This window comes from Anguilla rostrata, chromosome 12, assembly GCF_018555375.3.
Source record: "Anguilla rostrata isolate EN2019 chromosome 12, ASM1855537v3, whole genome shotgun sequence".
In the NCBI taxonomy this organism is placed as follows: domain Eukaryota; kingdom Metazoa; phylum Chordata; class Actinopteri; order Anguilliformes; family Anguillidae; genus Anguilla; species Anguilla rostrata.
The window spans coordinates 9409898-9437415 of record NC_057944.1 but is presented as its reverse complement, the minus strand read 5'-3'; the positions used below and the strand labels follow the sequence as shown (position 1 = coordinate 9437415).

At 49.7% G+C, this 27518-nt stretch overlaps 1 protein-coding gene and 1 long non-coding RNA gene across 4 annotated transcripts in view; both read left to right on the top strand.

Moving 5' to 3' along the window:
* The window catches only part of LOC135235625 (ubiquitin carboxyl-terminal hydrolase 25-like), a 32182-nt gene extending 8823 nt beyond the window's left edge, over window positions 1-23359 (top strand). For 2 of the 3 annotated variants that reach the window (XM_064301306.1, XM_064301308.1), the window contains 17 exons: window positions 562-635; window positions 1113-1186; window positions 1662-1810; window positions 2674-2801; window positions 3088-3183; window positions 4321-4491; window positions 5545-5669; window positions 6430-6500; window positions 7203-7431; window positions 8182-8376; window positions 8697-8836; window positions 12785-12963; window positions 14456-14534; window positions 15658-15737; window positions 18107-18230; window positions 22097-22292; window positions 22433-23359. In XM_064301306.1, the coding sequence (XP_064157376.1) occupies window positions 562-635; window positions 1113-1186; window positions 1662-1810; window positions 2674-2801; window positions 3088-3183; window positions 4321-4491; window positions 5545-5669; window positions 6430-6500; window positions 7203-7431; window positions 8182-8376; window positions 8697-8836; window positions 12785-12963; window positions 14456-14534; window positions 15658-15737; window positions 18107-18230; window positions 22097-22292; window positions 22433-22605 (2283 nt within the window). In that variant the 3' untranslated portion in view covers window positions 22606-23359. The remainder of the gene's footprint in view (window positions 1-561; window positions 636-1112; window positions 1187-1661; window positions 1811-2673; window positions 2802-3087; window positions 3184-4320; window positions 4492-5544; window positions 5670-6429; window positions 6501-7202; window positions 7432-8181; window positions 8377-8696; window positions 8837-12784; window positions 12964-14455; window positions 14535-15657; window positions 15738-18106; window positions 18231-22096; window positions 22293-22432) is intronic. The other variant, XM_064301307.1, reaches the window with a different exon arrangement.
* A 1975-nt stretch (window positions 23360-25334) lies between these two features.
* Window positions 25335-27518, top strand: part of LOC135236209 (uncharacterized) — an 82031-nt gene continuing 79847 nt past the window's right edge. Inside the window, exons 1-2 of the long non-coding RNA XR_010324528.1 lie at window positions 25335-26172; window positions 26757-26803. This is a non-coding gene — a long non-coding RNA (uncharacterized LOC135236209). The remainder of the gene's footprint in view (window positions 26173-26756; window positions 26804-27518) is intronic.

Sequence of the window (27518 nt, the reverse complement as noted above, 5' to 3'; positions counted from 1 at the left end):
CTCACACTGAGGGTATCCCATCAGCCCCCACTGAGGGCTGCAGTATCCCATCAGCCCCCACTGAGGCTATCCCATCAGCCCACACTGAGGGCTGCAGTATCCCATCAGCCCCACTGAGTACGCCACTAGGGAGTATCCCATCAGCCCACCACTGAGGGCACATACAGTGAATCCCGATCAGCCCCCACTGAGGGCCACAGTATCCCATCAGCTCACACTGAGGGTATCCCATCAGCCCCCACTGAGGGCTGCAGTATCCCATCAGCCCACACTGAGGCCACAGTATCCCATCAGCCCACACTGAGGGTATCCCACCAGAGGTACGCTCTAGTGTTTGGAGTAGTTGCTCAGTGCGGCACATGAACTGTGCTTGCTGTTCTCACTCTGTAGATCTACTCAGCGTTATGCCTTAGACTAGCCCGAAACACTGAAGCATCTGTTCAGCAGTGGGTTGGCATGGCGGCCCACCTGTCTGTGTGATATACTGTACAACTGTAAGGGGGCGTGGTCTACTGCTCATCCTCTTCTATGTCTGTATATTTGTGTGTGCGTGTGTGTCAGCAGCAGGACGTGAGTGAGTTCACCCACAGGCTGCTGGACTGGCTGGAAGACGCTTTCCAGGTCCAGGAGGAGCGGTAAGCTACTCGAGTGGCGCAGGACAGAGGCTCTCTGCTCTCCTACAGCGCTATCAAGTTCACCATTCCTGTCCTTTTAACACGGTCCATGCTGTGTCCTGTACATACCTGGATATGACTGCCATTTTAGTGCCATTCACCCCTGTGAGGAAGGACCTGAGCTAAAACAAAATGAATACAGGAGAACCAACATGATAAGTCAACCCTGTGTCTCTTTTGGCTTATAGACAATGACTCTAAGTGAACCTTGATTTCAAAAGAACACGTGATCTCATTCAGCAGGCCGTAGCTGATCCCAGAACAGTGCAGACCCGGAGAGTAGCAGTACTGATCCAGAGTTTGTACCATAGAGTGTCACTGCGGGGGAAAAGGGCGTTTCACAAGTGTCCTGGTGACAGGGACAAAAGGCTAATTTTATTGAGAGATGTATTTATTTGAAGTGATCGTTCCTTCTGCTCTTCCTACCGTTTTCATCAGGGAGGGAGAGAAGCTGAAGAACCCGCTGGTGGAGCTCTTCTACGGGCAGTTCTTGGCACTGGGGGTGCTTGAAGGTGAGAGAAAAGAAACTTGACCGTTCCCACTCGACTTAAAGGTACGGTACGTACGTTCGGAGAGACAAGAAAGAAAGAGCTAGATTTGTGGCGCTAGTTAACTTTAGCGCCATCTCTGTAGTATCTCTGCTTCGCGCTTATGCGTGAGCCCCAGCCTGCCTGCTCCGGCAGCGCTGTGAACATGCAGCAGGATTGACCGGCAGGTTGGGAAGCTTCCTTTCAGAGAGCTATCCTGATTGGTTATTAGAGTGGCAGATTTCAGAGCCTGGGGCAGTCAAGAGATCTGATTTTTTTCCCCCTTGAGCTTTTAACTTATTGATATCTATCGGGATGTCAAGAAAATTCGACCAAGTATGTACAGACGTGTTCTTGAGCTTGCATCCTGCACCTTTACGGTCTGCCTGAAAGCTTCAGATCCCAGGCAGAAGGAGCTCGCCCTTGCCTTACACCCGTGTCCCCGTGCGTTGCTGTCTAGGGAAGAGGTTCGAGAACACGGAGATGTTCGGCCAGTACCCCCTCCAGGTGAACGGGTTCAAGGACCTGCACGAGTGCCTGGAGGCGGCCACCATCGAGGGCGAGATTGAGACCCTGCACTCCGGGAATTCTGGGAAATCCGGGCAAGAGGTCAGTTGCGCCAGTCCCTTTGATGCGCATCTAGCTGTTCTCTCAGAAAAAAAAAAACTAAATAAAACATGAGGTATAACTGAAGAAAAAAACAAAAGGTTATTGTTTTTGCAGTGTCAATGTGACGTTTTCTGGCTGTAAACAGAAATAAATTCTGCATGTTACATTACATTACATTACATTACAGGCATTTAGCAGACGCTCTTATCCAGAGCGACTTACACAACTTTTTTTTACATAGCACTTTTACATTGTATCCATTTATACAGCTGGATATATACTGAAGCAATGCAGGTTAAGTACCTTGCTCAAGGGTACAACGGCAGTGTCCTTACCCGGGATTCGAACCTGCAACCTTTCGGTTACAAGTGCAGTTCCTTACCCACTGTGCCACACTCCGTCCTGTTGCCTTTAAAATGAAACATTTCAGTTGCGCAGTTGGTGGCCAGTAGAGGGAGCTAATGATCACTTTTAAAGCAGCATTGCGGATGTGAGAGTCGGTAAAATGATGAGCTGCTTTGACTGAAAAGTTTCCCTTCAGGGAACGAGGTTCACACTGCTCGAAAGAGAGCAGCTCTACGTGTCTGTAACAGAAACTCAACACTGAAGGTGGCACATTTACCAACATTCTGAGACAAACCTGATGCATTAAAGCTGGTCAAATTCTGCTGGAGTTCATTTCCTTTGTTTTTTTAGTCATTTTCCCACACGTAATGTGCTTTTGACTATATAAGCTATGCAGCCTTTGAGCCGTAGAGAACGGCAGGTACAAAACATGAAAACGTAAAAGGTGAATAAATTAGAATGCATTGAATAGTCTGCGCCCGTGAAAGCTGGAAGCTCTTTCTCCTTTTGTCTTTCAGCGCTGGTTCACTGAGCTCCCGTCGGTGCTGACCTTTGAACTCTCCAGGTTTCAGTTCAACCAGGCGATGGGACGGCCGGAGAAGATCCACAGCAAGCTGGAGTTCCCCTCCGTTCTGTACATGGACAGGTGGGCTGAGTCTTCCACCCCACCCCTCAACCCGCTTCCCCTTTTTTTTTTTTTTTCAAACGCTGCCGCCCGACGTGGGGTGGTACATGACCAGTTCCCACCCATTTGGAATGTCTGATTCAGTATTCCAAACCAAAGCCGCGTTCAGTGGTCCCTACTGGCCAATCGGGAGAGAGAAGGTGGTTTTGACGCTTGGCAAAGTTCTGAGTGCACAGATGAACTGAACGGCTGTGTTGTTGAGTGAGTTTGTGTTTGAGTTTGTTTTTCCCCGTTTCCGTGGTGACAGGTATATGCACAGGAACAGGGAGGCGACCCAGCTGAAGCGGGCCGAGATGCGGAGGCTGCGGGAGCACCTGACCTTCCTGCAGCAGCAGCTGGAGAGGTAGAGTACGCCCGCTACGCCCGGCTAGCGTCCCTAAAACGCTCCCACAACGCTGCCGCAACGCTGCGCTAACTACAGAAGCAGCTGGAGAGGTAGAGTACGCTCGCTACGCCGGGCTAACGTCCCTGAAACGCTCCCACAACGCTCCCGCAACGCTGCGCTAACTACAGCAGCTGCTGGAGAGGTAGAGTACGCTCGCTACGCCCGGCTAGCGTCCCTGAAACGCTCCCACAACGCTCTTACAACGCTGCGCTAACTACAGCAGCAGCTGGAGAGGTAGAGTACGCCCGCTACGCCCGGCTAGCGTCCCTGAAATGCCCCTACAACGCTGCGCCGCTTCCTAACTACTTCAGCAGCTAAAGAGGTACGGTACCCGGCTATCGTCCCTAAAACGCTCCCACAACGCTCTCACAACGCTCCCGCAACGCTGCACGGCCTCCTAATCCAGAGGCATGTGTCAGCGGATCTTTTACTTTGGCTAAATCTGACACGATAGAGGAATAATCACTGTTGTCTTTCATCCAGCTCAGAGCTAATCTAGACTAAGGGGGATTTCAGCGAGCGGCTTACGTTTGTCAAAAAGGGTGTATAAAAGCGACTGGCGAACATATTTCTGAGATTCTGAACGGAGAACATGTCGGAAGTAGTTAAAGGCGCATGATATTGGGGAGACGTTTTTCACACCGAGTTAAAGCGTGGAAAAACCGATCGGGTCATTTAGCCGGAATTTGATATTTCAAAGCTTCGATGGGCTGATCTCGCCATTAAGATTCTCCTGTTTGTGTTTCGTTAAGAGCTCTGGTAAAAAGCTACGGCCGAGCGGCTTGGCTTTTGAGTCGTGAAGCCCGCGGGTTCAGAATGCGAAGTGCTCTTCAGAGTCTTTTCTGCCTTTCAGAGGCCCGCCAGGACAAAGGGATGCCACGCATTCTGACTTCCTGTTACGCGTTGTCAGAGTGAAGATCGGGGGAGGATGTTATGCGTGAGGGCGAAGTGCTTTTACCCGGTCTAGCCGTATAACTGGAACTGCGCGTTCAGATAGATCTCCCTCAGCATCAGCGTCTGAAACAAGCAGTGGGGAAAAAAGTACGCGTGGGCCCTTTCGTTTGTGGAAACGGCTGCTCTTCCTTCCTCTCTAAGGTACCTGAGCTATGGCTCGGGCCCCAAGAGGCTGCCCCTGGCCCACGTCCTGCAGTACGCCATGGAGTTCGCCTCCACCAAATCCGGCCTCCCCCCCTCCGAGGAGGAGGATCCTCGCACCGCAGCGCCCTCCGGTGGCACGAACGCGCCGCTGCCGCAGCCGACGCCGAGGTACGTGGGATCACGTTCGCGTTCGCGGGCCTGAACCCTTTCTGTGGCTGCACCACAGAAAGAACTTGGGGTGCACCTAAATTTTGGCCACGTATTGGTGTTGGCCCCTAAAAATCTGCCAAAAAATGTTTAATTTCAGTGCATCCCTAGAAAGAACTGTAGCAGTCATTGGGTATGTTTACATGCATTTCAATATTATTCTGAAAAAGACAATATCCTGAATAAGATATGGGTAATGTAAAGAACACATTCTAATTAAATACCCCGAAAATGCCTTATTTCAAATATGGTATATTCGGGAATAAGGCCTTGTTGCGGGTATTTAATCCGGATATTAGAGTGGCATTTGGACATGCATGCAGTTTATTCAGAATATCCATCTCCAGTTGGGTTTTCACGACAGTTTGCAACTCATACGGCCTGAGGGTGTTGTTTACGCTCAGCACTGCTGTTGCTAGGCTACCCATTGCATTTTAAACATGAGCCAGACAGCTAGCAGCTCACAGGGCACAAGGATGGGGCCCTGCAAAAAAAAGACACTACATTCCTGGATGAAGGGAGAAATGATCCTACTTTAAAAAATAATTTGACGAGTGAATAGAGAGCTTAAGGGATGTAACGTTACGTGGCCAATTTATGTTTTATCGGACTGCAAGTCTGGACGTAAACATGAATATTCAAAGAACATTAACATCTCAGGAGCCATGTAAACAGCTTATTCGGGTTATTGTCTTATTTGGAACAAGGGCAATAACCAGAATATTGTGTGCATGTACACGTAGTCAGTGTTAGGTGAATGTTTGTGCGGGTAGTTTACTGTGGATGCGTCCTAACAGTGAAGTGGAATCGAGCGCTTCTTGCCACGCTGTTATTGACCAGTGTTATTGATCTCTGTACTGACTGCTGATCTTATTAGCCTATCGAACGCAGCGATGTAATGCAGTGTGGAAGCTGCCCAGGGTGAGCAGTGTTGCACAGTGTCATTGTAATCACTTTGGGGGGGGGAGTGCCGTTACGCTGACTGATTTGCTTCCGTTTCGGGGGCCCCCGCAGCGCCCCCCCGCAGGACGCGCCCGCGCCCACGCACCCCGCCCCGCGCCACATCACGCCGGAGGAGATGCAGGTGCTGGAGGACTGCCTGCGCCGCTGGAGGACCGAGGTGGAGACCGACATCCAGGGTACGCGCCCCGCCCTCGCCTGCCCCGCCCACGCCTGCCACGCCCATGCCTGCCACGCCCATATGTCTCCCGCCCCGCCCTCGCCTGCCACACCCACGCCTGCCACGCCCTCGCCTGCCCCGCCCTCGCCTGCCCCGCCCTCGCCTGCCACGCCCTCGCCTGCCACGCCCATGCCTGCCACGCCTGTATGTCTCCCGCCCCGCCCTCACCAGCCACGCCCATATCTCTCCCACCCCACCCTGCCACGCCCATATCTCTCCCACCTGCCCTGTCATGCCCATATATCTACCACCCCACCCTGCACACCCATATCTCTCCCACCCGGCCTCGTCTGCCACGCCCATGCCTGCCACGCCTATATGTCTCCTGCCCCGCCCTCGTTTGCCACACCCATATCTCTCCCACCCCACCCAGTCACGCCCATATCTCACCCACCCCACCCTGCCACACCCATATCTCACCCACCCCGCCCTCATCTGCCCCGCCCACCTTATCAGGTGGGTCGTATTGTGTGCTTAACCTTGAGAAAGCTCACCCAAATGGACTGTTCAGCTGTTTAACAAAAGATGTGCAGACATGATGCGCCTGTATGAAGACAAAATATTTGCATGTGTGTACATGAGTGTGTGGACCAAGTGCATAAACACCGCAAAACTGAACCCTGCCAGGTCGCAGCACCCCAGGACCCGGGCTGGAGCCCCCCATGCCCCCGCCCTCTGGACAGGGGCTCAGTCTCACCCCCCCGTCCCCTCTGTTTCAGAGCTGCAGGGGCGTGTCGCCAGCACACACGGAAGCATGGAGCGGGTCATCTCAGACGCGGCCATGATGCAGGCAAGCGCGTCTCCGTCCGCCCGCAGGCCACGCCCCTCACTGCCACACCCCCGCCCCTCACTGCCCTGCCCCTGGTCCTCACTGGCCCACCCCTGGTCCTCACAGCCCCACCCCTGGTCCTCACTGCCCCACCCCTCATTGCCCCTTCCCCGCCCCTCACTGCCCCACCCCTGCCCCTCAATGCCCTGCCCCCATTGCCCCACCCCTCATTGCCCCTCCCCCACCCCTCACTGCCCTTTACTGCCACACCCCTGCCCCCCACTGCCCTGCCCCCACCCCTCAATGCCCTGCCCCCATTGCCCCACCCCTCATTGCTCCTCACTGCCCCTCACTGCCACATCCCTGCCGCTCATTGCCCCGCCCCCGCCTCTCACCGTCCCGCCCCTGCCCATGCCCCTCACTGTCACACCCCTGCTCCTCACCACCCAACCCCTGCTCCTGCCTCACCCCTGCCCCAATCATGCCGTTTCCCACACGAGGGTCGGCACTATAGCGTAGTGTATCGGGACATGCGTTTGTTAACTGAGAAGTTGCCGGTTTGATTCCCATGTTAGGGCACAGCCGTTATACCCTTGAGCCAACGTGCTTAGCCTGAATTCCTCAAGTAAATGTCCAGCCACATAAACAGCTTCCATATGAAAATGTGTGATGAGCAGCTGTAAATGTGAGTGGCTTTAAAAAACGCCCCCCCTCCCCCCCCAGGTCCCGTACCGGCTGCACGCGGTGCTGGTGCACGAGGGCCAGGCGTGCACCGGGCACTACTGGGCCTACATCTACAGCGCCCAGCACCGCTGCTGGATGCGCTACAACGACATCGCCGTCACCGCCGCCTCCTGGGAGGAGCTCGCCCAGGAGTCCTACGGCGGGCACCGCAACGCCAGCGCGTACTGCCTGATGTACGTCAGCACCGCCGCCCCCTGCAGGCCGCAAGGTAACCCGCGGGAGCGCCCTGCCTGCTGCATACAGCTCATAGTAAACTATAATCATAATAAAAAGCATAATAATAATAAGCATAATAGCAATACTACTGTTATTGTTGTTATTGCTATTATTATTATTATTATTATTATTATTATTATTAATAATAATAATTTGTTTTTAATTATTATTATAATTATTCTCCCTAATACCTAATAATAATTGATAATAATAATTTCTCATGCCCCAAGTGTGTACAAGGAATATGGTTTGAAGAATATAATCTAAATGTGAAAAATGTACAAATCCCATGTTGCAAGTGTGAGAGTTGTGAATATGAGTGGAGCATCATGCTAAGGACTGACAGTGCAGTGCTGAGGATGTGGGCTTACTCTGGACTGTATCAGTAAGGGTCTCCTGCTGCTTTCCTGTTTCTGCCAGTTCAGACTTTTCTGCTGTGCTTGGTTAATTATCCTTTGAGTTATAGGCTGTAAAGCTTTGTCCAACAGCCCTGAATGTATGTATGTATGTATATGAGTGAGTGAGTGAGAATGAGTGTGAATGTGAATGTGAATATGAGTGTGAATGTGAATGAGTATGAATATGAATATGAATGTGAGTGAGTGAATATGAGTGTGAATGTGAATGAGTGAGCGAGTATGAATGTGTTGCTCTTTGCTATGTGCTGGTCTTCAGTACGCTCGCTGTGATTGGCTCGGACAGTAAGGATGTGTGCCTGCTGGTGCCCCCTGTCTGTCTCCAGAGGAAGTGGACGAGGAGACGGGACAGGCATGGAATGTCCTGGACAGACTGCCGCCGGACCTGAGGGCGTACGTGACCGAGGACAACCAGCTGTTCGAGAAAGAGCTGGAGGAGTGGGACGCCACTCACAGCCAGCAGGCCAATCAGGGGACGCCCCAGCCTGGGAGCACAGAGCCGAGCCCCGCCCAGAGCACAGGTGAGTCAGAGAGAGAGAGAGAAAACTCAAACCAAGCCACTCCGCTTCACTTAAAGCCATAACACACAGCATTGACACCACACAGCACTGAAAACACTGCTGACACAGAACAGAGAGAGAACGTGTGTGCGCAAGTAGAGCTGCTCAGCTTCGCTGAAACCACACAACACTGACAAACACTACTGACAGTGTGTTAATGGTGTAGACTGCAGTATGTTAGTGGTCTATGTGACAATGTGTTAATGGTATAGACTGCAGTGTCTAAGTGTGGTGTGTTAGTGGTATATTCAGTGGTGTAACAGCGGCGGGGTACTCTGCAGTTCCCCAGGAGGCCCCAGATTCGGTGGATGCGTCCCCCACGGCGGGCGCGCTGGATGCCTGGAGGGAGGACGTGGAAAGGGCGCTGTCCCAGGCCGCCGGCGAGGACCCGGAGCGGACCCCCGAGGCCCTGCTCTCCGCCGTAAGGAAGCCCCGCCCGCCCCGCACCCTCCACACACGCACCCCCCCTCTCACAGCCTGCTGCACCCGTACCCATCCCAGGCAACACAGCCTGAACGCGTGACTCGCGCGTGAACACGGCTCAAACTGGACTTAAATGTGGTGTAAAATGCGACTCTTCATAACAGGGTCACGGTCAATTACAGCTCAAAGCAGGCACTTCAGGAAATGAATTGAAATTAAGGGTGTTTTCCAGTTCGCTAATTGACATCGAGTTCAGCGCTTGTACTGACCGCATAGAAGTGGAATGGATGCCAGTGCTCATTGAAACGCAGAAAGTGTCACGAGGCTCTGGGGGGTGTACAGAAGAAGTTTGGGGAGAAGTTGGGGAGCGGGAATCATACGCGGTCTGTTTGAGTCCCTGTAAGTAGCTTTTGGTCCTCGGGAGGGACTCAGTCTGTGTAGATTCTGCTGGTATCCGGCTGCTGTGTTTTGGTAGCAGCATCGATTGCAGCGTAGGCGTGTAGAGTCGGATGTGCATGCTGCTCTCCTCTCTTCAGATCAGTTCTGTCTTTCCATTCATTTCCTGTTTTGTTCTACCTCCATCGTCTGAGTTGCTTTCTCTCACTCTGGCCCCATCTCTCTTTCTCTCTTTCTTTCCTTCTTTCCTTCTTTCTTTCTGCAGCCTGATAATGAGGGCCCCACCATACCCCTTACCTGTCAGGCCCATGTCGAGACAGACGCCCTAAGTCCTCCTCCCATTTTTGCTCAGCCAATGGGCTGTATGTCCCTGCCCCCTTCTCAGCCTATGGATAACATGCCCCCGCCCCCTTCTGCTCAGCCTATCAGCAACATGTCCCAGCCTCTTATTTCTCAGCCAATGGGCAACCTGTCCCTTTCTGCTGATGAGGTGTCCCTGCCCCTTTTTGATCAGCTGGTGGTGGAGTTGTCACCGCCCCCTCCTGCTCAGCCAATGGTGGAATTGTCCCCGCCCCCTCCTGCTCAGCCAATGGTGGAATTGTCCCCGCCCCCTCCTGCTCAGCCAATGGTGGAATTGTCCCCGCCCCCTCCTGCTCAGCCAATGGTGGAATTGTCCCCGCCCCCTCCTGCTCAGCCAATGGTGCAGTTGTCCCTGCCCCCTCCTGCCCAGCCAATGGTGGAGTTGTCCCCGCCCCCTCCTGCTCAGCCAATGGTGGAGTTGTCCCCGCCCCCTCCTGCTCAGCTGGTGGTGGAGTTGTCCACTCCCCCTCCTGCTCAGCCAATGGTGGAGCTGTCCCCACCCCATCCTGCTCAGCCAATGGTGGAGTTGTCCCCGCCCCCTCCTGCTCAGCCAATGGTGGATTTATCCCTGCCCTCTCCTGCCCAGCCAATGGTGGAGTTGTCCCCGCCCCCTACTGCTCAGCCAATGGTGGAGTTGTCCCCGCCCCCTCCTGCTCAGCTGGTGGTGGAGTTGTCCACTCCCCCTCCTGCTCAGCCAGTGATGGAGTTGTCCCTGCCCCCTCCTGCTCAGCCAATGGTGGAATTGTCCCCGCCCCTCACTCAGCCAATGGTGGAATTGTTCCTGCCTCCTCCTGCTCAGCCAGTGGTTGAGTTGTCCCCGCCTCCTCCTGCTCAGCTGGTGGTGTATTTGTCCCCGCCCCCTCCTGCTCATCCAGTGATGGAGTTGTCCCTGCCCCCTCCTGCTCAGCCAATGGTGGAATTGTCCCCGCCCCCTCCAGCTCAGCCAATGGTGGAATTGTCCCCTCCCCCTCCTGCCCAGCCGATTGGGTGCAATGATGACATTGTACAAATCCTGGACTGTGACAGTGAAACTGAGTCGCTCTGACTGTCCTGCGGATGTATCTGTTGATCAGAGCAGCCCTGCTCTTATTTAAACTGCTCTGCTTTCCTCCCGCTGTGTCCGATACGCAGACTATTGAACTTGCGTCATTGTGGGTGATATCCTTCAGGGGAGATTTAGTTAGAGTGCATAAAATCAATCCAAATTCGTTTTGCAGCTTGTTTTTAATACAGTTCAGATAAGCTGAACACATCAATGGATCTCTGGCTGACGGCGAAGGCTTGACAGAATTGATTTAGTCTAAATAAATAAATCTCTTCGTGTTGCTCTTTATGTGACAAATGAATCCGCTGTTGTTGGCTGAAGTGTTTTTATGTACGACTGAATGAATTATTAAAACTCTTATTGGACGGATATTGAAGCTGAGGATCTGTTTCGAGCTCTCTCTGTGTGTGCTGATTTCCATGTCCTGAGACGCCCAGTCTGGAGTGTAACACCCTGCAGGGTCCTTAACGCTGGCCTTGTCATAGATTATTGGAAAATTAAAAGGCTTTACGCTTTCAGCTGTTGCCGGCTACGCGGCTGCGTTCCTTGATTTGTGAAACGGCGAAGCCCGTCTCTAGTCCCTCCCTTTGCCGCGAGGCGCACGGACGGGTCTGCTTCTTCGACGGTCCGTGACGTTTCACACGCCTCGGTGTAAATGGCATTTAACGTGCGCCGCAGGAGAGAGCTTTTCCCCGCGAGAGACGTTTTACGTGAGCGTTAGAGCTCCACTCTCCAGACCGCTGAGGTTTTTTTTTTTTTAAGGCTGCGTTTTTTCGGTGTGAGTGACACAGCGTTCAGAAGAAAGCCTGGCCCTCCAGAGCAGTTTTAAGTGTCTCTGAAGAGGCCTCCCCTTCCATCGCTGCTTCCCACTGCACTGTCCTCATTAAGTCTCTTTGAGGGTTAAGGACGGTACACGAGTAGGCACAGTCCCCTCCCCCCTCTTCGTCCCGCCCAATCACGCGCCACCCTGTCGCTCGTCCTGGAGCACAAAGTTGCCGGCCTCCTTTTGTGCAGGATTTTAATAGTGACCAATGGTAAGGCCAGGAGTGCGTAAGAGAGGCATGGCCCAGAACCAGCTGTCCAATCAGGTACCTCCTTTCTTCTCTTCTTGTGCTTTTCCTGCAGTGCTCTTCTATCTGTACGCTTCCAATCCGTCTTTCTGCTTTTGCACGGACTGCCAAAGCCTTTTTTTTCTGGCTGTAACGTACTACACGCCATTTCTGTAGTAAAAGGAACCTCTTCCAAAAGACAGCGCTGGTGATTAGTGCCTTTGTTTTCTGTGAAAATATCTAGTGAGTTTTTTGTGGGGTGGGGCATTGTTTGAATGTTTCTTGCATTGGTGTGTTTCGTGCTCTCTGTTTATTGGCTGCAGATTTTGACAGTCAGGCAGGGGTTCCTCCCATAGTTAGGCCACTAACTGGAATCATACCTTTAAACTTGTATGTGTACACCTCCTCTTAATTGTTTGAGCCAAACCTTTTGTTATATGTTTTAATCAGTGACTAACAACGTATTTGATTTGTGTGTTGTGCTAAGCTGAAATGGTGTATTAGGCTAAAATTATGAGTGGATCCAGTAGTATCACATTAAGAAGGTGGGTGTTTCACTTAACTGGTCCTGGGGCTACTTTGTGCAAGTAGGGTTTTTTAATTAGTTTATTTGATTAAGCTGTGAACTGGATGGTGGTCTTCATTCTACATCATCTGGTAGGAGCCTGCTTTGAAGCTTTGGGTCAAAGAAGTGTGTTGGAAAGATATTTCTGCTAGCTGATACAAGGAAATTGTTTTCTAAACCTTCTCTTTGTAATTCAACCGCTGAACCGTTCATTGGTTTAGGTCTTAAAAGGAATGGTCTTCATATTTTCTGTTCTTGATGACATTTGAGGAATAGGCATGACTGAGCAAACAGTAACTTAGGCCTTTTACAGTTTACAGTTCTGCATCTTTTGCACAAGGCTTCCATTAAGGATTTTCAGGACTTCTAGCACATAACTGTCAGTCCCACGCCAGTGCTTCATTAACAGATCAAACATGGTGGGGAGGTATCATACTGGCATCGGCCGCTACTTTGCACCAGAGACTGGCGCCCTCTGCTGGTACGGAGGCCGAGCTGCACCGCTGACCGTGTCTCCTCCCCCCCCCTCAGGCGATCAAAGCTGAGTACGCCCGATTGGTGAAGCTGGCCCAGAAGAACCACGCGCCCGAGAACGACTATCGGCTCCGGCACCCCGTGGTCTACTTCCTCCAGAACCAGGCGCCGAAGAAGGTTCTGGAAAGGACTGTGTTCCAGCAGTTTGCCGGGTGCAGCCACGGGACAGACGACCGGTACGATCGCCGTCTTGGACCCTGGGCCCGTGTCCCATTGGCTGGAAAACCCGCCAATGCAGACAGTTGGCGCATTTCACCCTGTGCCCACTGTCTGTTCTACTTCCGTTTGTGGACTCTCTCTGTGTTCCTGCGTGAGACAAAGCACCTTTCACAGACTTCAGCTAGTCTGAAACTCTGCTGCTAGACCCCCCACCAAAACCGATAGGACTCGCAAGACGGAGGTTGCGGGTTTGAGTCCCGGCCAGATCCTTGCTGTGTGTGTTCTCCCTGTGCTCACGTGGGTTTCCTCCGGGTACTCCGGTTTCCTCCCACACCGAAAGACATGCGTGTCAGGTTAGGGATAGTCCTGCCGTTGCCCTTGACTAAGGCACTGGCCTCAGAACTGGAGTTGGTCCCCAGGCGCTTCACTGTGGCTGCCCACTGCTCTTAAGTAGCTAGGATGGGTTAAATGCAGGAGGACAAATTACCCCATGAGGTCAACAAAGTATAACTAACTAACTCTAACTACAGCCCCACTTCTGACCTCTTTACACTGACTTCCTCTTTTCTTTCAGAATTGAATTTAAAATTTTACTGAGAACTGTCAAGGCACTCATTGGATTAGCCCCAGAGTACATCGCTGACCTAAATACATACACCCCAGTACACTCCTTTAGATTCTCCTCCAAAGAGCTCCTCGTTGCTCCCTCTGTCAGAATTGAGAACTAGAGGAGGAGAGAAATCAGGGCTCGTGCTCTGTGGAACATTAGAACCTCGTAAAACTTCACTTCCTAATTTTCCATCTTTGCACTTGTCTTTTATTTCTCATTTTATCGCTTTTATTTTATGGCCTTTTGTGACCGTTTTATTCTTTTATCGTTTATCTGTGTTTGTTTGGAAAGCACTTTGTGCGATTAGCAGGAAAAGTGCTTTTATGAATGAAGGTTATTACCTTGCACCTCCCCCCATAAAAGTGAATCTCGCCTGAAAGACGGACGGTGAAAACGAGCTTGGCCTCTCAGATCTCCCCGTTAAGGTTGCTTTATGTTTGGCTGCTTCTCGAAGCTGGATCCGTCTGCCCACTCCTCCGTTTTTACTTATTCAGCTGTGAATTTACAGAAGTCAGTCCACAGTGGGCCCCGCTGGGGATTTGAACCTGAAACCTCCTGGTTAAAAGCAGGAGTATTTTAACCGCCAGCATCACTGTCACTGTTCTTTTTAGGGCTTCAGTGTCACAAAGCAGCAGTCTCTATGCACTTAATCTCCTCCTGCAGGCCGGTGTAGATAATGGATGGTTTGCTTAAACCGACCTGTGCTGTGTCTCCTCCTGCAGGCCGGTACAGATAATGGATGGTTTGCTAAAACCAGCCTGTGCTGTGTCTCCTCCTGCTGGCCGGTGTAGATAATGGATGGTTTGCTTAAACCAGCCTGTGCTGTGTCTCCTCCTGCAGGCCGGTGTAGATAATGGATGGTTTGCTTAAACCAGCCTGTGCTGTGTCTCCTCCTGCAGGCTGAAGGCTGCTGCCATGCTGGCCGTTGAGAAGGTCAACCTCATGAAAGCCGACGAAGCGGAAACGGACGAGTATGAGGTCAGCGAGCCCGTAACCTTCAGCCTCTCTCTGTTCTGAGCTGCCCGCCAGCCGTTTTTCTGTATGTTTGTTTCCCCATGTCCACGCTTTGTGCTGTAATTAGCATTCGTGTTAGCGATCCACATGCTTTGTGCTGTAATTAGCATGTGCGTTAGCTGTCCACATGCTTTGTGCTGTAATTAGCATGTGTGTTAGCTATCCACATGCTTTGTGCTGTAATTAGCATGTGTGTTAGCTATCCACATGCTTTGTGCTGTAATTAGCATTCGTGTTAGCTATCCACATGCTTTGTGCTGTAATTAGCATGTGTGTTAGCTATCCACATGCTTTGTGTTGTAATTAGCATGCGTGTTAGCTGTCCACGCTTTGTGTTGTAATTAGCATGTTAGCTATCCACATGCTTTGTGTTGTAATTAGCATGTGTGTTAGCTATCCACATGCTTTGTGTTGTAATTGGCATGCGTGTTAGCTATCCACATGCTTTGTGTTGTAATTAGCATGTGTGTTAGCTATCCACATGCTTTGTGTTGTAATTTGCATGTTTGTTATTTTTATGCTATGTTTATAAATTAGCATATGTGTTAGCTTCTGCAGTTTTGTATTGTGATCAGAATGCATGTTAGCTTCTGGCATCTTTTCGTTTGAGAACTGAAGGTTTCTGCCTGCTGAAATGGAGGCTACAATGGAGTTTTTTACCAGGAGAGGATAAAAGAAATGAATGAATAATTAACATCTTAGTGTGATGAATGAAAGGCCTAAAGTCTTTCTCTAGTTTTATGAATTGTGAAGTTTTGGTGCTGAGCTCAGAAGCTGTGCCGTCTACAATCATTTCCCCACTTGTTGAATCCTTCGGCTCGAACGTACAGCTGAACCTGCTTATTATCATTAGTCTCTAATTGTGTGTGATGAAACCAATTGGCACGTCATACCGATTGAGGAGTTGCAGTTCTGAGAGCTGTGCGATGACTCCTGGTGCAAAAGAAAGCGTTAATTTCTTCTGAGTGTTTTCGTTTTTTTTGCTCCTTTGCAGCTGATGGCACTCCTGTAACGATATTAATCCCCAGAGGGAAACTTCCTAACTCCTCCTCCCTGCACCTCCTCTTTTTTTCCCCCCCCTTTCCAGATGTGGCACCAGGATTATGAGAAGTTCATAACGGGGACCATATTTCTGCTCACGGGCGTGGAGTTGTTCCAGAAGAAGAGGTGTGTGTCTCTGTCTCTGTTTCTGTATTATCCTCACCCTGGCCCGTCTCCCTCTGGATCCGACCGGCTCAATCCGGCTCAATGCGGTCCCGATACTCGCTCTCACGCAGCAGGCTTTGGGTCACATTCCAGGTTTAGAATCTCTTCAGTTACCAGTGAAATTTGAAAACCCTGCAGGTTTCTGAGAATTTGCGATGAAACTTAGCAAAGCGATCTTCATGAAAGGTCAGTTTTACTAAATACAAGTAAAAAAAGCCTGTTTCTTCTAAAATGGTCAGTAATCTGCGAGAACTTTAACGGGGTCTGAAGGGTTACATTTCAAGCCGATTCTGACTCGGTGACTGTTTTTGTTGTTCGGTTCTATCTGTGCCTGGTTACCACAAATTTCCACGAATCCCACTCTAATCTGGAGTCCCCACTATCGTCAGTAGAGGGCGACAGAGTCCTCTGAAATTCCTTCTGCTGCTTAGGCTGAACCATAGAGCTCAGGGTGATGCGTTTTGCTTTCTGTCCACGGTGGCATCATTTCATAGTGAAACATTTTGTAATTAACATTTAATCGCCAAAAGCAGACGCACGTTCAGTGTTTCGCCTCCTCGTATCTATACCACCAGGTTTTTCTGAAGACACGAACGTGAGACAATAAGCACAGCTGAATGTGATTGTCTGTGAGCTTTTGCTGGGACTTTCAGCACTGATATTTAGCTCCGCCTGTAGTTTAGTTTTCATCTAATCGGGGATGTCCCCTGTTACCATCCAGCCACTTCTTAGGCCAGGGTGTTCCCAAACTGTGGGTTGCAACCCCATGTGGGGTCACCTGATTTGAAGGCGGGGTCGCCTCAAAATGTTTTGTCTCTTTAAAATACGTGAATGTAGGCTACTGCATGCGGAACACCACACCCAGCAGCCCCCGCTTCTGGCCGTTTCTCTGCCTGCCGTATCGCCGGAACACCAAGCCTGAATGTTGCCGTTCGGTTTCAGCTCTGACATCATTTCCTGTCACCAGCAGTCTCTCAAACCCCCCTGCCCCCCCCCGTGTCGACCCCGCCCCCGCTCCTCTCAATTTTGCCGCTATAAATAGCGAATTGGCCGGGGACGTGGATCAATACCCATCACTGCTGGGGTGAGGGTGAGGGGGAGGGGAGGGGAGGGGGAGGGGGAGGGGGGTTGGACTCCGCCCCCCGCTGCCGGGCGAGCTGACTGCTGCCCTTTCGAGCGCTGGCCCTGATCAGTGTTCTGTGGGTCTAATGACAGCGGGCTGCATTTCCCTCTGCAATGCGCACACACGCCGTCTTCAGGTCAAGTGAGGACAGCCTGCTTCTTTTTTTTTTTTCTTTTTAAATCGCTGTTTTAAAAGCCATCACTTCCTGTGCTGGTTTGTGTTGTGCCTGTTCTCCTGTGTTCTCTCCCACTAATTGGCTCTGTTAACGCTAGCAGCTGCGTACTGCATGAAGTCTCCAGCACCCCACACTCTGGCTGCAGATTATGTTTTTGGTGGGCTGGGAGATTCACCGTTTTTTGGGTCCTGGTGTTTGTGCTGAAGGAAAGTGTTTGTGTTTTTGGTGGGTTGGGAGATTTGCCTTTTTGCGTCCTGGTGTTTTTGCTGCTGGCTTAATTATTTCATTGTACACCAAAGTTGGTCCACTTGTAGATCAGAGCAGAGTATAAAATCTGGTGTTCAGTCCTGGTCTTGCAGAGCTGCAGGTGTTCAGTCCTGGTCTTACAGAGCTGCAAGTGTTCAGTCCTGGTTTTCTAGAGCTGCAGGTGTTCAGTCCTAGTCTTGGAGAGCTGCAGATGTTCAGTCCTGGTCTTGGAGAGCTGCAGGTGTTCAGTCCTGGTCTTGGAGAGTTGCAGGTGTTCAGTCATGGTCTTGGAGAGCTGCAGGTGTTCAGTCCTGGTCTTACAGAGCTGCAAGTGTTCAGTCCTGGTTTTCTAGAGCTGCAGGTGTTCAGTCCTAGTCTTGGAGAGCTGCAGGTGTTCAGTCCTGGTCTTGGAGAGCTGCAGGTATTCAGTCCTGGTCTTGGAGAGCTGCAGGTGTTCAGTCCTGGTCTTACAGAGCTGCAAGTGTTCAGTCCTGGTCTTACAGAGCTGCAGGTGTTCAGCCCTGGTCTTGCAGAGGTGGAGGCGTTCAGTCTTGGTCTTCTAGTGCTACAGGGCTGCTGGTTTTGTTTTTGTGACCTCACTTTGTTTCCTGGGTCTGAACTGTTTGCTGTTTTTAAGGTGTAACAAAAACCTCATCAGATTCTGCAAACTCCATGTCTGCAGACCCCGTACTCATGGTGTTACTGTGAGGGACAAAACGAGACCCCCCCCCCCCCAGGAGCGCGTGTATGTCTGCATGCAACCTTTCTCTGCCTTTCTTTCCCTAGCTACACGGACGCCCTGGTGTACCTCGTATTTTCCTCCCAGTGGAACAAAGAGCTGCTGTCGAAGGGTCCTTACGGAGGCCAGAGCCAGGAAGTGCTGGCCTATTACAGGCGAGTCTGCCTTCTGGTGAGTCCTGTGCAGGCCGGGGTCAGCCTGGGTCGTTATTCATGCCCTGACCTTTGACCTCCCGTTTCCCCGTCACCGGCTCCCTCTGTGCGCAAGCCGCCAATCCGTGAAGTCCAGACCGCTAACTGCATGGGAGCAGAGGCCGCCTGTACCTAATAACGGATGTACGTTTATGTGTAAGGACAAGTTAAATCTTTGATTGGTTCATCAAGCGCTCAGTTCGAGCCAGTGATTGGATGGGAGTACGTACGGGGCCAGCTTCCCCAGGTCTGTGGTTGAACAGCAGGTTTTTAGTGCTGCATCTCCACTGCATTACAAAAGTAACAGAGAGAAAAAGAAACTGCAGATATCAGTGGGGCCTGCATGCGGGATACGTGCTCTTGCATGCTGCTGCGGATCACGATGACAAATGAACCTCTTCTCGTGTAAAGCTTTGGCTTTGAAACAGACGCCTCTGTCATCGGGGAGCTGGTTCAAATCTGCTGTGAGCAGCCGAACCCTGGCAACATTCTACAACACGAAACGCTTCAGCGTCGACTGAAGGAGAGTTCAATCTTTGCACAGCTGTGTGTGTAATCTTGGCACAAGCACCGCACACACACACACACACACACACACATCCACACACATATTCACACATGCACTCGCTCACACACACACGCACACACACACACACACACACACACACACACACGCATACACACACGCACACACACACACACTCACACACGCACTCGCAAACGCACACACACACTCGCACACGCACGCACACACACACACACACACACACACATACACACACACACACACGCATACACACACACACACACACACGCATCCACACACACATACACACACACATATACACTCACACACACTCACACACACACACATACACACACGCACACACACACACACACACACACTCACACTCACACACACACACATACACACACGCACACACACACACACCCACACACAGGCCTCATATGTAAGCGAATCTGAGACGGCTCTGCTGAAGTTACGGAGGAAAGCCCCTCGTGCCCGTCGCGGGACCGCCTGTAACCCGACCCCCGGTATTGTGCTTCTCGTGACCTGGTTTTGGAAGAGGAAGCAGGCGTTTTGGGAAAAAAGGGAACACGCCCAGCACGCTGAATTCCCCTGTCCTGGCCTGACCTCCGTATCAACCCTGGCCCGATGGAGCGGACCCGGGCAGGCAGGCAGACCTTCGGCGGCATACCGCGGTCCACGTTCGCTCGCTTCTGGCTTTTGTCTCGGAGGGGAGAAGGAAGATAAAATCAACACGATACGGCAACCTTTTCCGATATTCCGTTTCTGCCAAGAGACGCCGCTCCAGAAAAAGGCCATTTCTTTCATTTGCTCATGAAATATTCAAGGGCTTAACAAAAAAAAAAAAAAACTTTATTGGTTTATTTGAAAGGGACGAGCACAGATAACACTGACGCCAGTGCAAAGAGAGCATCCAGTGCTCTGTATTTTGTGTCTTGTGTAGCCAAAATTTCTCATTTCTGACCCCACCCTTGATGGGCAAGGAAACCACACAAACGTGTTGACACTGAGGTCCTCCACAAACCAGTTTTGAGATCCCCAGTCAAAAGAATCTAGGGTAGTGATAGCTGCTAGCTTGCTTGCTTGAACCAATCAAATAAAAGTTCTCTTGTTGCGTTACACTATTAACTGGAACGTCCTGTCGCTAAAGGAGTAGAGAGGGAAGAAAGAACGTGAAAGTGTCTGGTTAGTCTGAAGCTGCGGTTCCAAACCCTGTTCCTGGAGATCTACCATCCTGTAGGTTTTCACTCCAACCCTAACAAAGCACACCTCATTCAACAGCTAGAGATCTACCGTCCTGTAGGTTTTCACTCCAACCCTAACAAAGCCACACCTCATTCAACAGCTAGAGATCTACCGTCCTGTAGGTTTTCACTCCAACCCTAACAAAGCCACACCTCATTCAACAGCTAGAGCAGGGCTGCCCAACCCTGTTCCTGGAGATCTACCATCCTGTAGATTTTCACTCCAACCCTTACAAAGCACACCTCATTCAACAGCTAGAGCAGGGCTGCCCAACCCTGTTCCTGGAGATCTACCATCCTGTAGATTTTCACTCCAACCCTTACAAAGCACACCTCATTCAACAGCTAGAGCAGGGCTGCTTAATCCAGTTCTTGGAGATCTACCATCCTGTAGGGTTTCACTCCAAACCTAACAAAGCACACCTCATTCAACAGCTAGAGCAGGGCTGCTTAATCCAGTTCTTGGAGATCTACCATCCTGTAGGTTTTCACTCCAAACCTAACAAAGCACACCTCATTCAACAGCTAGAGCAGGACTGCTTAATCCAGTTCTTGGAGATCTACCATCCTGTAGGGTTTCACTCCAAACCTAACAAAGCACACCTCATTCAACAGCTAGAGCAGGGCTGCTTAATCCAGTTCTTGGAGATCTACCATCCTGTAGGGTTTCACTCCAAACCTAACAAAGCCACACCTCATTCAACAGCTAGAGCAGGACTGCTTAATCCAGTTCCTGAAGATCTACCATCCTGTAGGGTTTCACTCCAAACCTAACAAAGCCACACCTCATTCAACAGCTAGAGCAGGGCTGCCCAGCCCTGTTCCTGCAGATCTACCGTCCTGTAGGGTTTCACTCCAACCCTAACAAAGCACACCTCATTCAACAGCTAGAGCAGGACTGCTTAATCCAGTACTTGGAGATCTACCATCCTGTAGGTTTTCACTCCAAACCTAACAAAGCACACCTCACTCAACACCTAGAGCAGGGCTGCCCAGCCCTGTTCCTGCAGATCTACCGTCCTGTAGGGTTTCACTCCAACCCTAACAAAGCACACCTCATTCAACAGCTAGAGCAGGGCTGCCCAGCCCTGTTCCTGCAGATCTACCGTCCTGTAGGGTTTCACTCCAACCCTAACAAAGCACACCTCATTCAACAGCTAGAGCAGGACTGCTTAATCCAGTACTTGGAGATCTACCATCCTGTAGGTTTTCACTCCAAACCTTACAATGCACACCTCATTCAACAACTAGAGTAGGGCTGCCCAACCCTGTTCCTGGAGATCTACCCATCCTGTAGGTTTTCACTCCAAACCTAACAAAGCCACACCTCATTCAACAGCTAGAGTAGGACTGCTTAATCCAGTTCTTGGAGATCTACCATCCTGTAGGTTTTCACTTTAAACCTAACAAAGCGCACCTCATCCAACAGCTAGAGCAGGGCTGCCCAACCCTCTTCCTGGAGATCTGTCGTCCTGTAGGTTTTCACTCCAACCCTAACAAAGCACACCTCATTCAACAGCTAGAGCAGGGCTGCCCAGCCCTGTTCCTGGAGATCTACCGTCCTGTAGGTTTTCACTCCAACCCTAACAAAGCACACCTCATTCAACAGCTAGAGCAGGGCTGCCCAGCCCTGTTCCTGGAGATCTACCGTCCTGTAGGTTTTCACTCCAAACCTAACAAAGCCACACCTCATTCAACAGCTAGAGTAGGACTGCTTAATCCAGTTCTTGGAGATCTACCATCCTGTAGGTTTTCACTCCAAACCTAACAAAGCCACACCTCATCCAACAGCTAGAGCAGGACTGCTTAATCCAGTTCTTGGAGATCTACCATCCTGTAGGGTTCTCAACTACAAGCACACCTCTAGCTAGAGTCTATGGCTGTGTATGTGTCAATCAGGTTTGGAGTGACAGCCTGCAAGGGGAGGAGCTGGGAGTGACAGCCTGTGGGGGCGGAGCAGGGAGTGACAGCCTGCGGGGGGCGGAGCTGGGAGTGACAGCCTGTGGGGGCGGGGCTTGGAGCCGCTGACCGTAACGCCCGTGTGCTCTGCAGAGGCTGAACGAGCGGGCGGCGACGCTCTTCGGCACGGGCGACGAGGCGGCCGTCAGCTCCGGCATGGCCATCCTCACTCAGCTGGTGGTGCCGTGCCTGCCTCTCCTCCTCGCTGACCACACCCAGGAGGACGACCTGGTCACTGTGGAGGCCGTGAGGAACCGCTGGTGCTCCTACCTGGACCAGGAGATGGAACGTAGGTCCCAAAATGGCTCCTTCACTTCCACCCTGTGTTGGTTATGTTCTATGGGAGAATCCTGAGACGCGAGATCAGCAGCGTTGGTCTGATGGGCGTGGCGAGTGTGGAATTGACCTTTGACCTTTAATGTCGCGCAGCCACCCTCCTGGAGAAGCTGACGGACGTCCTCCCGAGGCTGCTCGACTGCTCCGGGGAGGTCTGCAGCTTTGAGGACCCGCCCAAAGTCCCGCCCTGGTCCAGCTGGGACCTGTGCGACCGCTTCAGACGGCTCATAGCCTCCCTGAGACGCACGTCCGCCAGCGAGACATGAGCCGTGTGGGACTAGCCCCTCCCCTGCCCCCCCCCCCCCCCCAAACACTGGCCCTGCCCCAACCCAAACACTGTCCCTGCCCCAACCCAAACACTGTCCCTGCCCCACCCTGACACTGGCCCCACCCCACCCTAACACTGTCCCCGCCCCAAGGAACTGCACTCAGTCAGATTTTCTGCCTGTGCCTTACTCACATAAGCGGTTATTACTCTCTCTTATTTTGGCTACTTCTGTTTTGATGGTTCAATTTTATTTTGCTGCTATGGGTTAATAATATGAATCATTATGATAATTATTAATATTGTTTTACCTTTCTCTTTTAGCATGAATGGGGAATAAATGTTTTTAAAATAATAATAATAAATAACAAATGGAAGAACACCATACTATATGCAACACTGCGACAGCCAAAGTCTGCAAGAGTTAATAATTCAGGTTTATTTTTGTATTGCACCTCTCCACACACACGCACGCACACGCACACACACAAACCTTTTCTGTTTAAAAGGAAGAACTCTGCTTGCTCTGGCAGTTTTCAGTCACAGGTTTGCATATTTTCTTGAAGGATGAAAGAGCTTTTTGGATTTGTGTTTTTGTTTAATCAATTGCTCCGTGTGCAGGATTGAGTTCTCCGTCCGGACGACCGCGGTGAACCCGGGAGCTTTACCGCATGTGCTATGTCTGTCCGTCCTGTTTTATTTTTTTCTGTGGCCTGTAAATAAAGCTCTATTTTTTTGCCATTTTTGGCCCGACAGTGTTCTCTGACTTTCTTGCTTTGTTTTCGTAGAACTACCACGTGCTGGCGGCTGCTATTTTATTTCAGCCAATAAAAATTACTTTCTAGCACTACACCAAACATTTTGATTGGTTCAAATAATGCAGCGTATGGTAACGGCCCAATTTAACGGCTCATGAAGTCACGTATTTTGTCATTGACCTTCACATTTTAGCACTGTGATGCACAAGGAATATGAGACCGTAATTAAATGGAACTCCGCCTATGAAAACAAATATACCTTATAGCGTGTGTTTGCACCCCGTCCCTGCAGAATCACTGACATTTCAATTTCAGCCTTTCAAACAATTGCATAAAACAATAAACCCCAGCGTCGGGACGTCAGAGATTATTCAGCTCTTTTACTTTTTTTTTTTTTATCTGACCAAGAAGTGTCGTTGCGTTATGTTTAAACATCCAACTACAAGCAGTTAAGTTGTCCCGATAAGCACGGTCATTGAGTACAATTTGATTAAATTTTCCTTTTGTCTCATCAGACTCGCTATTGATCGGAGTTATTCCAGTGGTGACCGCAAAGCCTTTATGGCCGCAACACCACTTTCACCTCTGCCCTTTATCGCACAGACCCCGGCCGTATCGAGTCTCTTTCGTCTGTCTTTCAATATCTCGGCCGTCTCCGTGACGGTCTGCCCGTATCGATCCCTCCTCGCGCGCAGCTCAGAGGGCAGCCACTCAATCACTGTTCTGCGTGGCAATCGGTTTTAATTAAAATCTTGTTAATGCCGGGCCGGGAAAATCCGAGATTAGCCTCCGGTTATCAAAATAAGAAGCATTGTTCTGCACGTAATAGAATCGCCCTGTCTGTGTTCTTGAGTCGTGACTCACTTGGCGGCACAAAGGGTGTCGCCAGATCCGTGACATGTTTTTGCCGTTCGACAGAATATTTTTAAATTGTATGGCACCGTCTCCCACCTCGGGCGTTTGGCCACAAAACGGAGCAAATTGTGTTCTTTAATGTTTCGTGGAAATTATAATCTTTTATAGCGGTATAGACGGTGTGTTGTGTCGCAGCGGGTTTATTCCCCGTGAGAAAAGGCAGCGCATGTCCTTCGTAGGTGGCAGCCCCCGTAGTCCTCTGTGAGAATGAAAACGCAGTTACCTCAGAGTTCAACTGGCGAGGCAAGACGGCGCGTGAAGAGGTGGTGCCGCGGGGCGAAGTGCTCTCGACATGTTAATGATGCTTCATCTGCGTTTGAGAAAAGAGCATATATCTCAAGTTGGTCCCTGTAATAATGCTTATACTGTGGCCCTGGGCACTATCAGAAATAATAGCAGTGTAATCAAAATTTAATTTAGTATTGCCAGCATGGTGCATCTATTACCGTCTTCCATCACTGGCAAAAGCACAAGACCCGCCGTTGGACAGCTTCAGGTTAAGTATATATGATAAGTACAGCAATCGACTTATCTTGAGTGAAGGGCATCTCTGGTTGCCGCTTTTAGGATTTGGCTACTGGTTAGAAATCCCCTTCCAGGAATGTCGTAGCCTTCCACTTTTTCGTTTGGAAATGAGCCTACTTTTAATTAAAGCAAGACACTGCCTAATTATCAGGGATGGCCTGTGTTTCAATTGCATGCATTTTAAATTTTTTTGCATGCAAATTTTTTACATTTAAAGTTTTTCAAATACGTCAAATACTTTCAAGGAGGCTCGTTTGGTCATTTTTGATTTATGAGATTGAAACAATCTTGATGTAATTTGTATAATCATACTTCAAGAGGTATTTCTGTATATTTAAAATACTCAAAATACATCCTGGTTTTCCACCGATTAAATGTTTTTTAAGCCTTTGCATTCCCCTTTCTCTGTTCCATATCTGTTCATTTCGCGTGCTCTGTAATCCAGATATCTGTTTTCCTTGTCCATGTGCCATTTAGCCTACACCATTCAGAAACGAAGCTGTCTCACAATGTTTGTACTTCCTGGATGTGGATTTATTCCGCTATCGTTTTGCCCTCGCATGTCTAATTGTGAGCGGAGGCTGAAGTTAACTTCAGGTGGTGGGTGTAGCCTACAGTGTAGCTAAGCTAAGTAACAAGACAATTTATTACAAAACCTCTATAAATAAATATTGGCACCTATAAGATAAACATGTTTGCTCGGTTGTTTTACCCGTGTGTGTGCCATACTGGTAGAAAAATAAACTAGTCAGTCATGTCTGCAATTCAGGCACACAAATAGGTCGCCTGTTTGTAACCTATCTAAGTAACATAGATGATAGTCTGGCGATATGCGATTCTGGTTTGATCGTTAGTACTGATAACTGTGTACACCTAGCTCTGTTTTACTCTGTGATTGCGTTGTAAGTTTTAAAAATGCTTTAAAAATGACCTATGCATGTAGGTTAACAGTTTTTATTTATTTTTATTTTTTTGCTTTATTGAAAAATTTCTAATAACTTAACGCGTTACATAGCCTAATGCTTTTCAATACATGCTTTTTCTATAATATTTTTTAAACGAAAGCGCATTATCGAAAAGCCAACTTATTTAGGCCATATGATTTCCAGCATTTGCTAATGGGCTTCAAATTCACAACATTGTCTGTTATGGGTCTATTTGAGTCGATGGCCTATAGATACATTATGAAGGTTTTGCGTAAAGTAGGGCCTACATACTAGTGGAGCCTCCAGTCATTCTGAAGCCGCGGATAAATTAGCTGAATTCTCTGCTGTTAGAGTATCTTGTGTGCAAGTTTGGGTAGCCTGCGGTCTGGCCTCGCATTTATTGGAAACAGCTCGGAAGTGCATCCATCTTTGAAATTGGACCAGGTAAATATAAACGCTGCAAGTTCGGACTATTAAACGTTTAAATAATAGAGAGCACAAATGTCGAATTTATAAATGGCTGCTAATTTATCGGTAGGCCTTTACGACAAATCCTGTTCCAACGCCCATCTTGGTGAATGCAACACCTGTCTCGCGTTCACGGTCATGGTTTTGTTTACTGAACATTTACGTACCATATTCTTAATATTTTAGTCCATGTTGGCGTAAAAATGACTGTGGCGTACTAGGCCATGTATTTGTTTATGACAGGCCTGTTTGTTTCATGAAACGCACGCTATAGCCTACTGTTTACTAAAGACTCGGACTATTACTTAAGTTGCGATCTAAACCGCAATCGCTTTGCCCGCTTAAGTTTAAACATAGTGCAGTGGTCCTCCTGGAATGGCACTCGCTGAACAAGATCCCTTAAATAAAAAAAGGGGTTTGGATGGAATGTCGGTGTTCTTTGGGGACAAATGGAAGGAAGTACTCCAGACTCTTAGGCTATTGGGTGTGTGCACAGCAATTGAATTGACTTCGAATGCATTTTAATTAGCGTTTTTATTTGTTTGGTCCTCCGAAAACAGGTAAGGCGGTTGGTGGGACGGATAACTGCTGCGCGAACCTGGTGCCGGTGAGTACACAGGTGGACCGGTCTGAAAAGCCGACAGAAGCAGTAGCCTTTCCCCTTCAGTAAGAGGGTGTTCACCTAACTTTTGCAAGTGCTAAAATGTGTTTCTAGGGTCGTATACGTGTCCAGTAGGGTGCGCTGCAGCATAGTTTCTTTTTTCCTCCAGGACTCTCAATGCTAATTGGTTTGTCAAATGGATTTTGCTGTGCGGTGAGAAGCGTAACCGATATTGCAGAGAGCGTCAAAGTTGAATTTTGTACCAGCTGAGGGCCTAAGAATAGGGTAAATACGCGTATGAAATTAAAACGGTGTATTTATTATTATTATTATTATTATTATTATTATTATTATTATTATTATTATTGTTATTTTAAGGACAGTATAAGTCAGTCTTCACCATTTGCCAAAGCACACTATGGACAAGAGAATAACACGTGACAGGGCATCACCATATGACTTCAAAACGCCCGTCGGCCTATGCAAGCACTCCATTCAAAGCAAAAGTATAGCACGGGGACACTGCCGTGTGAAGCTGTCATCATTCATCAAACACAAGTCTAAATCACAGACAGGTCTGTGCATAGCCTAGTATTCACCACCAGGAAACCGGCCGGGTGCATTAAACCGTGCTAAAACAATCCACAGCTGTCGTTGGTGTAATTTGTTCCTGAAAAATGTGTTTTGTTGTTATACGTATTTGCGTGGCACATACTTTGAT